This window comes from Punica granatum, chromosome 7 (assembly GCF_007655135.1).
Source record: "Punica granatum isolate Tunisia-2019 chromosome 7, ASM765513v2, whole genome shotgun sequence".
NCBI classification, from domain to species: domain Eukaryota; kingdom Viridiplantae; phylum Streptophyta; class Magnoliopsida; order Myrtales; family Lythraceae; genus Punica; species Punica granatum.
In genome coordinates, this window is record NC_045133.1 from 17,512,008 (window position 1) to 17,527,556 (window position 15,549).

General features: G+C 37.1%; 1 protein-coding gene and 1 long non-coding RNA gene across 3 annotated transcripts; one reads left to right on the forward strand and one right to left on the reverse strand.

Annotated features, from left to right (window-relative positions):
- Nucleotides 1-1,394: 1,394 nt before the first annotated feature.
- On the reverse strand, nt 1,395-4,994 carry LOC116215628 (protein FAR1-RELATED SEQUENCE 12). Its single transcript, XM_031551410.1, has 3 exons — nt 4,840-4,994; nt 3,570-4,126; nt 1,395-1,930 (listed from the first exon to the last, which is right to left on the reverse strand). Coding segments are annotated over exons 1-3 (774 nt in total). The 5' UTR covers nt 4,841-4,994; the 3' UTR covers nt 1,395-1,714.
- Nucleotides 4,995-9,568: 4,574 nt separating this feature from the next.
- LOC116213365 lies at nt 9,569-11,763 on the forward strand. 2 transcript variants are annotated; one of them, XR_004158074.1, is made up of 7 exons: nt 9,570-9,768; nt 9,909-10,156; nt 10,244-10,453; nt 10,551-10,643; nt 10,744-10,847; nt 10,921-11,450; nt 11,539-11,763. It is a non-coding gene; the product is annotated as an uncharacterized LOC116213365 (long non-coding RNA). The 2 variants fall into 2 exon arrangements; XR_004158073.1 differs by having other exon boundaries at nt 9,569-9,768; nt 9,909-10,453.
- The last annotated feature ends 3,786 nt before the right edge of the window (nt 11,764-15,549 follow it).

Genomic DNA, 15,549 nt, shown 5'->3' on the forward strand with positions numbered 1-15,549 from the left:
CATATATCAACATTTTCTATATTAAAGATTCCGAAGTTCTACTGTAAAAATATATTTAAGAAAAAGATTATTATACATTAATTGGTGTGGTGAGAATAAAGAAAGAAGAGGGAATGGATGGTTAACTTGGAAAGAAAGAAAGGAAAGAGCGAAGAGAGAATTATAGGAGGAGTTAGACAGTGGATAGTGAAAAAATAAATTTATATAGTTACCCTTAAACTTCTTCTTATATAATGAATGATAATTTTTCACGCATATTTTCAATGGGCATTTCTGAAAATAGAAAGTTAGACAAACTAACTTTCTTTTTCCTTTTGTTGTAGTATAGATAAACAAAAGCTTGACCCATGTTATACACGAAATATATGTAATTTTATTTTGTAATTTATATATCCGCTCTACATGCATCGTATTATAAAATACTTTTTATTTATATTTTATATATTAAAATATAAATTCTGGTGAAATATATAATTAATTATTATTTTTTTGATGATGTTGAATTGTATTGGTGAGGAGAGAAAAGAGAGGGCGAGAAAGAGAGTTACGTTCATGGCATGAAAAGAGAGGTGAGAGATGGAGAGAGTTGTCGGAGGGGGAGAAGTAATAGGATAGTTATGACATGAAATTACGATAGTACCTATAATTTAGTGGTTCATGTTTTTTTTTATTTTATTTTTTGAACGACATTTCTGGAAATTAAATGTTACACGTTACACACCTCTAGGGCCTTTTCCGGTTTAAGTATTATTGGATAAAACAACATTTGATTGATTGACAGGCCATGCATGCATGGCTCTTCCTTATATGTGTATGCATAGACGTTTTATCCACTGACTAGGCAATTTGTCCATCTAGTTTATGATAATAAGGGGCAGCCAAGTAACCCGGTCTATGACATGTTAGTGATTTGTTGGCGCGATAGATTGTTGGCGAGATAGGTTGTTGCTAAAAATCCATGATCCGGACTCGATAAATTTGTGTACACATCAAGACTTGTCACTAAGGCTGCATCATTCCCTGATTGCGTTAGCTGACTTCGCTAGGTTTGTGTTTTCATTTCACCTTGCTGCATAATCAGAACGATAATACAGTGACGAGTTAAACATTATTCGACACAAATAATTAAAATGTACTTCTATTTCTTAACAGTCCATAGTACGGCGTATAGTATTGCAATCCCCGTTGCCACCATGAGACATACCAAATATATCAATTCAATACTTAACAATTAAGATGTGCAGTTCGCAAATGCTGTTGGGTAGGGGCCAGCAGCCACTGGAAATACCGATACAATTATCGGTTCGGCTCTAGAGTTCAAGTGTCAAAGAGGGGGAGAGAGCAAGTTGTACTGAGAGCACATCGGATGTCATCGAATTTTAAGGATCCTTGTATGACTAGCAGAAGGACAATCTTAATATGAACAGTTTCCCAAACTAAAAATTATGTACATATATAAAAAGAAAAAAAAGTAAATAAAGGAAAAAAATTGAAAAAAAAAAAGAAGAATAAAAACCTTCCAAAGCTACAATTGTGGACAATATATTATTTCCTACACAAAAAGGGGGGGGGGGGCAAAGGAAAATCAGAGAAAATCCTAAAAAAAAATAAAAAGAGAAAAAGTAAAAAAAGAAAGAGAACCCCAAATGGTTCACTGATTGTACAAATTCAAAAGGAGGTATATCTCCAATCATCACCATCATCATCATCATCATCATCTAAGACTCTGCTGCTGCTGCTGCTGTTGCTGATGATCTTTAGTTTCGATTTCTCTCACGTTCTCAACTATGTGCTGGATCCTCTTCGCAAGGCTCTCGTTGTGGCCCTCTATGTGCTCGAAGAGAAGCTCAAGGTGTCTCTTGTACGTGGCCGCCCGCTTCTTCTCAATCGCCAACTGCTGGGATAGCTCACGTATCTTGTCATGCTCATTCTGCACGATCGGAAGAATAAAAAAAAAAAAATATTGTTATCAAAGGATTAATGTAAAGCTCTTCATCGCAATAAAAGAGAGACTTTCCCGTGATGGTCATTCCTCAAATAGTTTGAACCAGGCTTGGCAGTTTCTAATGCAGCATTACGCCGCCACTTGAAACTAACATGAACTTGCTATAAGGAAATGATGGCAATACAGCACAGGCACATTTGATTCACAACCAACATGATTCGATCTCTTCTAAAGATTAATTAGTTGTCCCATGCATTGGCAAAAATATGACTTATTTGGCATCGACCGGAAGTGCCATGGATCACAATACAGGTCTGACACAGTTAATATGAACTCTCACTGCCACCTGTGATAAGGATAATAACACAAAGCAAATTTCTTTTGGATATTTAACAAAAAGAAACAACTGATCTGAGTTTAACATTTCTAGAATGTATCCAAGCAGTGAAAAACAAACTCAGTAAAATGAAATCTTAAGACACATCCGAACGATATGTGCACGAAGAGGAAGAAGAATTTGCATGTATACGCATATATTAAAGTTGTCAACCATTTGTAAAATTATTCTTACACAGCTCAGTTAAGTAAGAAAATAACTGAAGCATGTGAATAGAGAGATTGCCATTGTGAAGTTCCACTTCAAAATGATTTGTGTAAGTTCTCCCACTAAACATTTATATAACAGCTGTTCAAAGAAACGTAAACATAGCCAAAAGCATCTACACTCAAAACGGCGCAATTATGAGTAAGGGATTCACTAAGTTACTTATAACCGGATAACTCCAGACTTCATCTTTGGCCATTAATCATGTTACCAAGCCAAATCTGCCAAAATTTGGACTGAAGCCAAGCACAACAAAATGTCCATCAACATAAATATAATTCTTTCATAGGTAAAACAGATCATATGGTGGTGGTGATTTTAATTTAAAATGTTCACCTTCATGTTGGATTGGAAAGTCAGGGTGGTCCAGTTGGTAACTTCAAGTCAAGCTCAAGTTGTTTTACCTTCAACTTATAGAAAAATTGCTAATCATGGGAAGCATATGAACCATTATAGCGCAGTTCATACCAAGATTGTTGACAAGTACACAGGAATGGACATAACACGGGAATAATAGTGTCATGTCATGTAAATCGTAGCACGACTTCAAGGGATTTAGTTCAAGTTCCAATTGGACCGGTTACAAGAGCACGAACAAATAAATTTAAAGATAACTCAACAGCCTGATTCAAGAGGTTTGGACTCAAGCAAATTCGTGGAGGCCCATTGGACATGAACCACTTGATCAACAAAGATGCATCAACATGATTCAAGTTCTAGAAGATTCCAGCCAAGTCTATGATGCAGAGAATTAATCCCATTATAATGTCATTTTCTAGAAGTTTCTAGAATATTTGTTGAAGATCAAGAGAATATATCATCATTTGGTATCAGAGCATCAAGCTCCAAATCAGGTTTATCCTATCATTTTCATTTCAATTTGCTGTCGGGTCTCGTCATTTTTTGCGGGAATCGCATCATTATGGAACTGCAATCTTTTTAAATGCCAGTACAAGCGTTCTTAATGAGCCATAACACAACAATCACTGACAATGAAGAATAAGAAGTATATAAGCTCACCGGGTATTGATCGTAAATGCAGTCTCTCCGGCCTTTCCCAGGCGTTAACTGATGGGTGTGCTCCTTCACAAACTTGGTAACAACCCACTTCCCTGACTCGACCTTCCTCACCAGTATCATTGCCCTGCAGCCAACCCTCGTCTCTGCCCTCTGCCTCACAATCTTCTCCCGTTTGTCAGGCATCCTGAAGCCTTCTCTGTTGCATACGAAGGCTCGCCCAATGGCGGACCCATCTCGCCTTGATCTTGAGAGCTTGCTGACCCGGACAATGAACCCTACCCGAGTAGCATATGTGTTGTAGAATGCGTGGGCTGCTGCTTCTGAGTCAAACTCCTGCCCGATGAAGGGTTCGTCTCCAGAGGGCCCTGCAGTTGCCGCAGGGACTGCCTCAGGCATTTCATCTCGTTCTAGAGAATCTTCATCGATCTTTACATCCACTACCCCCCGATACTCTCCTCCTTCTATCGAACTTCCACCAATTCCATTTGCGTCAGCTTCTCTACTGCAATTCTCCACATCCACCATCACTTCTTGATTAAAGTCACCCGCAAGATCCACTGCCGCAAGAATCAGATCATTCATGAACATATATTCATTGTTAAAGTAACTATCTTAAGAAATCCCAAGAAATATAGTAAAGAGAAGGCACAAATACCACTTGCACCATCTAAACTAGGTACTGCAAATTAAGACGTGATGATCAATTCTGCTCCAGCATTCCTCTCAACTATAGAGATTGTGCCAACAAGTAAAATAAATTCATCTCATTTATTTTTTGTGAAAAACCACAACTATCTCTCTTTGTCTTTTGCTTTGTTTTGGGCAAAGATTGACTTGTGTCACAAGCATCGTTAAGCACCCGAATCATCTGCAATGCCTCACTCCACAATGCGATTACCACAGGGCAAAGGCTTGGAATAGCTTCCAGGGATTTACTTCCCTTTCCTCGACAATGTCAATCCCCAACCACCACTGCTCCCAGTCCTCATACATAAAACACTTCACCATTGCTGACACTCTGCCTATTCTCCTAACCTCAAGGAAACCAAAAAGCATGGCAACAGCAGAACCTTGGACTCAAGATCAAATCTTTGCAGTAGAATATGAACAGAACAAGACAAACCCAAAATTGTCTCAGCTTTATATATCTTTAAACAACGAGAAAGAGGAGAGAGAACCCACAACCCTAAATTTCAATTCAAGCGCGAAATTGACAAAGCCGAAGCTCGAAAAACATCGACTTTGATCAAATTAGAGGATAGGAACTCACTGGGTACTGATATTTGATCTCAGATTCCGGGCTATATGATGGCCGCGAACATAATCGACGGCGATTGCTGTCGACGGCCCGATGAGGGTCAGAGAGGGGGGGTGGTGGTGGCGGGGAGAGAGATGGAGAGAAAGAGAGAGAGAGGGGCGAGGTTCAGGTTATGAATATGGGGACGCAATTGGAGTGTTACGTGGCGGCGTATCATTGGTCTGTGGCAACAAGAAGAAGTCAAAATCTTGGGCCAACTTTTTAAAATTAGACACGTGTGTTATCACGTGGTCTCGTGCTCTCAGGATTTCCCCTTCTCGCGGGTCGGGCCCATTCGGGTTTTACTCCGACACCATTGTGCGTAAACATGTTTTGATCTTTTCAAGACCCGACAGGCAATAAAATGGTTTTGACTATTGGGACATGGGAATAATGTGTAGATTTTTCTTTAAAACCCTGTCGTGGGATGGATCCGGTATTTCGCTCTAAAACCCATCTCAAACCCGTTAAAGCAAAAATTATTAAAATATCCCATTCATTTTTTAATTTTACAAATTAACCTTCAATTAGGAGGTAAGCTATGAACTTCTTTAAAATATGAAATTTGTATAGTTAATTCAGTTCATTCTTTGAATGTCTCTCTCTTTTTGCATAGGCGCTGGTTGTGGTGGAATGTATGGTGTTTTCGATGCGTCGAAAGAATATGTCGATGAAAATATTAGAGCTTGTAGAGAAGGGTTAAGGAGTTTTACGTGTTTAATTAAGTGAATTATTTTAACTTATTATGGATTGTGTTGTAGAAACTCAATGAGATGAAACTCTTTCGCATTAATTTAATTGATGCTTTTATTCATGAAACTATTGTGGTTAAATATTCATTCCTGGTCTCTGTTATTTAGGTTTCTTATAAAGGCTACGAGTGCATTAGAGGGTAAAAGAAGCGTTCTCAGTGGGAACCCATTAAATTAGAAGGAAGGGCTTGAGAATTTTCTTTAAATTTCTTAATGGGTTTAGAAAGGGTTTGGAAGCCAACCCCTTTTTTTAAATGGTTTGGATTTTGAAGAATTTAGCCGTCTCAAACTCTTCCAATGAATATCCCGCAGAGGGATCGACAAGGTCAATGTCAAAGGACATCGGTAATGTAAAAGAAGGAAAACTGTACTTTTGGTTCTTTAGATTTGGCTGCATTTCTGTTTAATCGAATTTCTAATTTTTTTTATCATTTACATCCTATAGTTATAAGAAATTTTATGTTTCAATTCCTCTTTTGGGTTTATGTTCATCCAATATCTTTGAAAACTTTTATATTATCATCCTTTTTCAACTTTTTTCTTAGGAAAATTTTTAATTTGGGTCCTAAACCTTTTTGTAACTACTTTTCTCATCCTAATTCCTTTTTAAAAAAATTTCCTTAATATTAAACATTTCTTATAATTCTACCGCTCAATTCTCCATGAAAATGTTGTGATTTTGAAACAAAAATTATTTTTAAATTTATAAATTAAAATAATAAAAGGAAAATCATGAACCTCCTCGGGAGAATGCGTGGGGGTGAGCATTTTGGCTATGGAAAATCTTAGCAGGAGCAGTGGCAATTTGCTTTGGAAGCATTAGTACTCAAATATGCGGGCAAAGAAATGGAAAACATAGGAAATATATGGCCGATTGAGACTCAATAGCCACCAACTATGCTGGTGAGATTAGTCGTGATATATTAAGTAAGGACATGGTGACTATTGATGCAAGCAATGATGTCTCAAAGTGCAATGGTAGTTGTGATTACAAAGAGAGACGTTGATGGATCTATAGGCTACGGTGACTTCCCCTAGGTTGGCATTTAGTACGCTGTGATCCGTTCATTCGTTTGAATTGACTAGTTGTTCATACTTGGTCCTAACATTTGAATCGTCGTTACCTCGACTATTTTGCATTGTTGAATAGTAACACAAACGAATCTAGTTCTACAGCTAGATATATCTTTGGTTGTTTAATAAAAAAATTGGCTGGGATTATTGCAATACCCTAAAATCTCACATTGATAGGAGAAAAGTTAGTAAAATGGTTAATAAAGAGCCGCATATGAAATTACCAGCAACTTAGGCTTAAGCATTTTGGGCTGATGGTTAGGCTCATTGACAAGTTGCTGAGCCAGTCCCGTAGATTGGGTCTGGTGGTTGCAAATGGTATCAAAACAGTGCACCGGCCAGAATTGTGGGAACTAAATGCTATGCAGATAAAGTGCTACACCCGATGAATTGGGTGAGAGCCACCTCTTGAAACGTAGGAGCCACCTCTAGAACCACACATGCCTTGTAAAATGTCTTGGTTCTAGATATGATTTGTTTGACTAGCTTGATGAGGACTTCAAGTCTTTGAGTGGGGGATATTATAAACCCCTAAAATCCTACATTGCTGGGAGAAGAGTTTGTAAAGTGATTAATAAAGACTCATCTATGGGATTACCAACAACTTAAGCTTAAGTATTTTGAGCCGTCCCTGATCTTTGAAGTCGAATTCTGAACGTTGTAGTCTTCTCATTCACTATATGACGTTCGAGGCTTTGGATTGTGCTAACGGTACTATTAAAGTATAAGAGGCTCCGCCCCATGACTCGTATTGCCACTTCTGCATGATCATAGGTAATTTCAGTTGATCAAGTTCCAAATGGGTATAATTTTGCCTTGGATTGGACTAAATCTTGTTACTTGTTCTCCAATTTTCTGTACGGTCAAAGACAATTCCTCCAGAGCAATCATTATTGGGTCGAATGAGGAGTCCCAGTATATGCTTCCTCCTCCTACAGGACGGAGAAAAGGAAGGAAGGAAGGAAATTAAGAAAGAAATCACAAGCTTATATGAGGTTTGGATCTAGCAACCTATCAGCTTAAATTTTTGGATTATAGATGGGCTTAAGTCCGTTAAGTCCAAGTGAGAATTTTACATGGTATCAGAGCGAATTATGCTTTTGTGCACACATGTGGGCTCACATCGCGCTAGCTTCAGTTTCGAGGCAGTCAAGAATGCGCCTCATATTAGTTAGGCCTGAGAGTAGCCCAATCCAATTCCGATGCAGTTAAAGGTGCATCTCTAGTTAGGCCTGAGTGTGGAGCTTGAGATTAGTTTGGTGTTTGTCCCCCTCGCCCGAGCACGAAAGATGATGTCTGGCTCGGGGTCAATTGTTGAGGGCGGGTGTTTAAGAATACGTGGCACATGCTGGACCACACATTGGCACGTGAGGACGGGTGTTGAGATATGTTGTCCCACACAAAAAAATTGAGAAAGAAACCACGGGCTTATATCCAGCAATCTATCAGCTTAAACTTATGAGTTGCAGATCGGCTTAAAAAGTTTTGTCTCGGTTGCCCTTATGTTTATAGGGGCTCGGAGTGAGTCATCACAACCTTAAGTCCGTGTAGATTTAAGTGAAAAATTTACACGATGCAGATCTACCAAGCTCTTGATATTTCTCTGGTCTTCAGCATCTTCTTATGGGACCAAGGGAAGCAAATATAAGCAATATATGCAATTTCAGGCAGATTTTTGGGCACTCTTCGTTTTGAAACTCCTTATCTTACAGTTAGATCCTCCTCCTACTATGTATTTCCATACCAAAAAACTCCATTTGTAAAGTCTGGGAAAGGTTGAGGGGAGTTCAGCCGGTCGGCTCGCACGCCAAACCCGATCGCTGGAGGTGTCTCCACATCTCCGATGGTCAATGTTTTCGTCAAGGTCAGATAGTATAACAATGCTATCCATAATAATCATTATAGCCATTTCACTCAAGTATCTATTTCATTCTCAGAAACCCTTTTTTTCTTTACTAAACAAATAATTCGTCACTGACTAGGTTGTCATCAATGAATTGGATGACATATCAATTCCTTTCGTACGAAAATATATTGCTTACCGAAAAATAAAAATAAAAAACAGTACAATCGCTTTTGTGTAGTGATAATTTGTTGTTGTACTCTCTCCCCAATCTCCTTGTCCCAAGACAATGCTGCTGGCTTTCATTTCTTACGTGACCAAAAAGATTTCATGAGAAAGGGGGTCCTAGGACAAATCCAATGGGAGGCACTCTTTTTTGTGTTATTTCGGGCTCCACACATGCCATATTGGCATCATGTCAAAATACATGGCACTAATATTAAAAAAGTCACCTGAAAATACACTTTAATGGTTGGCGCCCACTTTGAGTGCCAGTTGAGCCACACATTATTTAAATTATATATATGAATAATTATGTATTTATATAGTATAAATCATAAATAATCAATTGTAATTACATTAACGAAATTGCAATGGCTCTTTCACCTAAATAAAAAAATTCTTTTATTTTTATCATTTAAATTTAAATTTAATCAATTAAATTAATTTTTTTGCACTCTCTCCCCAAACTCTTTTTTCTATTTTTTAGATTAATGACATTATTTATAATCACTTTTTTTAAAGTTAATTACATTATTATTTTTTCATTAAATTATTTGTCTATTTAACAAAATAAAAAAATAAAAACAAGATCGAAGAGCCGATGTAAATATTTGGGTGCCAATTTTCACCTAATTAATTAGGCATGTCGGACTTGTAAATATTATCGGTTTATATGTTAGGTTGGTTTCTTTTTATGTGTTATTGAATTGGATTGAATTACCGGTCTTGCAGCAAGTTATCAGCTGAGTGTCTATTAGTTATTTATTAGTTTTGTATTGTTGGAGTATATAGATAATGCCGTGTAAATTCATATTTCTTTATTGTAGCTCAGCTCGTACACTAGTGCTTGCATTTTCTATATGAAGAAAAGACGAACTCTACGAGGATCACGCCTTACTTCCGCGATTGAAGCTTCCACCGGCTCAAACGCGTCAAGGAATGTGCCCATTGATGATATCGAAACTCAACCGCTGGATTCATACGAGGAAGAAGTACCAGAGACTCCAACCGGTACGTATGATTCTTCAATTTTCATTCATTATGTAATTACACATATGGATATACTTATGTTCACAATATATTAGTATGCAATTGAAAAACCCTTTTATTATTTATCCAAAAAAAAAAAACTTCTATAGTTATGCGTGCAGATCCACAAGTGAGAAAACGAGGAAAAACGAGTGTGGGAGATATTTGGAATCTTCCTCCGGGCGAACGTATAATTGTTGAACTCGATGAGTATGGCCATCCTGTTGAGAGGGAAGCTTCATTGCTGGCAAAGTTCATTAGGACGATAGTCCAGAATGGAAATTTGTGCCCTGTGGATACCGAACATTGGGGAAAAGTCCCAAAATGTATAAAGGACAACATTTTGAAGATCATTCGTGTAACGTCGGAGGTTATGATATCTTGTCTTGGTTATTGGACAACATCATCTCATGCTTCATATGGTAATTTTACTAATTCGACATTCTTTTTTTCGCAGGAGAAATTTGAGTTCTAATGTCATATAGAAGATAAAGAGATCTTGAGCAGGTTCCAAGATTCGTAAGCGAAATGATTTGAAAAGTACGGTATACCTCCCAAAGGTCGAGAAAAGATGTTCGATCGAGGAAATTCAATCAGAGTGCCCCCTGGTGTTGCTGAAGTTCAGAGGAAGAAATTTGTGGACTATTGCCGAACCCCAGGGGCAGATGTATGTGGAAAAATGACATATATATTGTTTGGCTGTTACTTTAATCACGGCCAAGATTGTTAACATCGTATAATGTTTCCGATTAATTTGTTAACAGAGGAAATCGAAACACGGGAAGGCATTACGAGGCAAGATGCGGCATCATCACACCACCGGATCTACGAGTTTTTCCACTCCTGCACGCAGATTTGTAAGTAATCTCTTAGCTATTTTACATTTTATCATCAATTTATTTTATATAGATTAACTATATTTAGAAATAAATTTTCTGATTGCTTAAATTTTGATAGGAAAAATCAGAGAGGGTCGAGCTCCTTCAAGGCTGGAGCGGTTCAAATACCAACATAAGCATCCCGATGGGTCATTAATCAATGAGGATGATGAACAAATCCTTGTACATATCGTTTCCTCTATGACATCTTTTGTTTCATTATTCATTTGCTTTGACATTCATGTTATAATTGCAGACTCAAGCCAAAAAGTGGGTCGAGGATCGTCTCTCTGAAACACAAGCAGCTGGCATATGGTTGATAAAGTCACTGTGGAAAATGAGGTGTACGCAGAAGTGTTCTGCCCGGACAACCATGGAAGGGTAACTGGATTTGGGCGTGGGATGACGCAATCGAGGTTGCGTGGTGCTTCGATAAGTCAAACAACCTAATCAAGCCCAGCTCTGGAAAGAGAGTTGAAAGAGGTTTTTGGGAACAACACGAGCAACATTTGGAAACAATTCGAGAAGAACAAGTTCAATGTGAAGAATCGCTTCAGGCTAAACAAGAATGGCATGAGGAAGCAATCCGGGCTGAACAACAACGGAATCAGGAAGCCATTCGAGCAGAACAACACCGATGTGAAGTAGAACTTCGAGCTAAACTTGAAGATAAATTTCGCCAGGAGGCAGATGCTTTAGCAACTAAGGTGCTTAAGGCTTCCGAGGAGATACTGAAGAGGAAATATGATACCTTATTTTTTGATTTTTTGAAGGCTGGGAAGTTCCGTAAGTGAAACGTTACTATATTTCATTAGTTTTCCAATCTTTCTTAGTTGGACAAGATTTTTACGTCCCTAAGTGCATCTTTATGCAGTGGACAGCTCGCAAGTTAAACCAGTGTCACAGCTGAATGGGCATGGACGCAGAGGTTCGAATGATGACACCACCCAATAATTGCTTGTCTTTCATTACGTCGTTGTTCGACCATGTTGGGATTAATATGCCTATCTTGCTGTTTAAACTTAAGACGTCAGGGATCGGCATTTGTCGTGTAATGTAATATGGATGGATTCTTAATTAAATTATGTAATATTACTTTGGGAAAATATATTTGTTTATGCGGTTGTCAATTGCTTCAAGCATAATCAGAGCTAGCGAATGCTGATTTGTCTTCTCGTAATCTGATAACAAGCTAATAACTAGTTGTCAGAAGGTTCCAGTTTATTTGCCTCACTTATTGATTACCGGTTAATAACTAGTTGTCAAAAAGGACCTAGATTTCATTTGCTGCCTTAAATATGTTTGAGCCAACTCTCACAATGGTTGGGAATGACATGCCTATGCCGACTCCATAGAAAGGGTCATCACAGGTTATTCTTAGGCCGACCCTCATTAAGGTCGGCCAAGTATTGACCATTACCGATCCTTTTCTGTGGGTTGGGAAAGACTAGGCAATGCCGACCGTCACAAAAGGGTCGGTGTGGGTTATGCTGGGCCGACCCACAAGACTACCTTTGGCAATCGCCACAAAGTGGTTTGGACCGATCCACATGTCGGTCAGCACGGAGAGGCCTTTCTTGACTTTTTTTTCCCGACCCAAAAAGATAGATCGGCATAGGTGGGATATGTGACAACCCTTTTAAAAATGGACAGGCCTATCCCAACCGGGCCACTCCCTACCCTTCTGAAAGGGTCGGGAAATGGATCAAGAACCTTTTCCCGACCGCAAGGTTGCCACAGGTCCAAAAAAGGGTTGGCAAAGGTCTCTTTTCCTGTAGCATACCGTTCCTTTTCTGCATGCTTTTTTCCATAATGTTCTACTACATACCCCTTCCAACGATAAGTTTCTAATAATCAATCTAATTAGTCCGAGGAGTCTCTCCATCTATCCACTCATTGAACTAGTATTCCTCCTACATGACAAATATATAATTAGAAAATTAATACTCTAATCTATATATACGACAGAGAAACATCAAAGAGTTGAAATAAAAATATACAAAACCCTCTTCGAAAATCCATAAAACTTTCGACTCGTCGTCTCAATAGAAGGCAACCGGCAAATGGACATTTGACATTCCTTTCCCGGCAATTATGATCCATCAGATAATTGACCATATAATTGTATACTAAATCACACTCCGAGTCTAATCCTAAATAATTGATCACGATGTGGTGGCGTGATTGCTAAACACGGGCTTAGTTACTGGATGAGACAAGGTTACTCTTAGGGTTATATTAGGAACATATATGCGGGGTATCGTCATATTCCATGTAACTTCTTTGTAATATGTCCTTAATAGTTACGAGTCATAAATAACGCAATCATCATTTCCTTTTAACTCCATTACAACTCCACTCCCCTCAAAATTTTCCAAATTCAACAACATAATCATCACTATTTTGTATTTTTCTCATATTTAATAATAAATTTTCTCAATATTTTCCTAACCATTATTACAGTCAATTTTTAATAATAAATTCTTCCACTCCACTCCATTGCTCCATTAATTCAATAACACAATCATTACATTTTTATCTTTTTCTCCTATTTAATAATAAATTCTGACACATACTTTTTTTAACCATCATCACAACCTCACTTAAATATATACATTAACATATATTATAGGTATTTAATTTAGACTCCTAGGCATAGTGCGATGGGAGATTTCCATTCGTTTAATGAGTGCATGCCACATAAGCGTCTTGGGTGAATTATTGCTCCATGGTTGATTGTCTCTTCTATTCTCCTTATTGAATGCCTACATAAATTTTTATCAAAATTATTGAAAATCAAACAATCTTATTAAATTTTTTTCCAACCCATTTCTATCTCTGTATATTAGTTCAGCCTCCTGCAATCAAGGATGGACCTTAGGATTTTGGTTGAGGGAGGCGAGCCTTTAGGGGGTGCAAAAGGGAAAGCGACTTTGTCCCAGAGGAGGGGCGGATATAAGTAATTTACTAAAAATGGAAGAAAATTTTGTCATTTTACATATAACGTCAAAATTTTAGAGGGCAACTGCCACCCCAGCCCTCGCGGTTCATCCCTACCTGCAATGAGAAAGCACGTCATCATTCAAGTACTAATTTTTTTCGGTGACAATGTCTTTAATTAAAAGAAACGCATAAGTATAAACAAGTGAAATTTAATAAAATATAGATATAAAAATTATACGCATACACGGTTCTTTTGATACATAAAATACTTTGAAGTAAACTAATAGGAACATATACAGAAGTTATGCCTTTATAAATCCTCAACATGTTATGGATAGTCTATTCATATTTTCACCATTAGTAAGATTACATATAGAGATATGCAAAGATTCAAATAATCAACATATATAATATTTGAAATAAATGTTATGCTTGTGGGTTTTACCTCTCTTAGAGAGATATTCATGAATTTGGATTTGCAATACAACTATTTAAAAATCTCTATATACCTTTATATAACATATAATATTATGTTATCTGATAAGTGTGATAGTATTATTATATATTTATAACTAATTAACTATACATAAAATATAACAGAAAAAGAAGTAAGGCCTATCATATGATCTACCATACTAATTTAAACGTATTCTTAATTTTCTCACATATTACTTACTCTCCATCAGTAATAGTAAGTTCATAAATATAATTTAACAAGTATCAACTAAAAAACTATTGATTGTATTTCTAAAATATATTCACAAAATATTAATTAAAATATATAAAATAAAAGGCTCGCAAGTAAGACTAGTTTAAGAACTCCATTCTATTACCAAACATCACCTCATAATTTTATCTCACTACCTTTGAACACCTTTCTATTTTGGTCCACTTTATCTTTTATTTGTTTACATCCAACATTTTTGCTTGCTTTTCTATCTTAATCCTTTTTTCCTTTTTCTTGTCCGTATTCATCTGATACCTTTTGTACTTTTTTTTAATGCATAAATCAAATTATCTATTAGGGATTATGTAAGTTTTGGTCCGCAACTTTTATAACTTCGTAGTTTGTTCTAACTCTCTGCCTCCTTTTTTTTTTTTTTCAAATTTTGCCCTCGATATTAAATACTTTGTTCTTTAGTCATATAGTGTTTAACTGCTCCCACAAAAAAATGTAATATGATATTTTTTATGATAAAAGATATTTTCAAAAAAATAATATTAAAAACAAAAAATAAAAAAATAAAAGGAGGGAGATTACAAGGTCAAAAGTGATCGATTAAGGGCAAATGTCCAACACCAATGTGCAGGTGAGGTCGTTCATGACCTTCTGTTTTGTGCCCCTTCTCTCTTAAAGAGAGATAGTGAAGGGGGATCAAAGCGATGGGGCCTAAAATCGTCCACGATTACTTGGGTAATGTCGCCATAGGCCCTCACCATCATGGTTGTTCTCACATTTATTCCTCTCTTTTAGGGTCGGGGCTAGTTACAAGCAATGTCAAAGGTGAGCTCCCGACAACCTCGCACTGAATGGGGTTGTAGGTGTTGAGCCCCAGTCCCTTCTCTGTAGCTCTTGTATATAATCTACTTTAAGTATTTGAATTTTTTTTTTTCACAAAGAAGAGAGACATACTTGGCCTGCACTACGGTAGATATCCGAGAACGCCCCCGTAACCCCTCATTCCCCCTACAGCTTCGGTCATCTTTTGTTTTAAAAAAATGAATATTTTTTTATTTCAAAAAGTTTCATGTTTGGCACTTATGATTGAAAAAAATTAAAGAAGAAGAATATGGCGAATATAATGAGTAATGCAAGAATGGAATTGAAGAAAAAGATAATTATGACAAAATTGAAAAAGTTATTAATGTTAAGGATCAAATCATGGATTTTCTCTACTAGAAATTAAATCAAAAGATGCAAACAGAGAAAAACAAAAAAAAA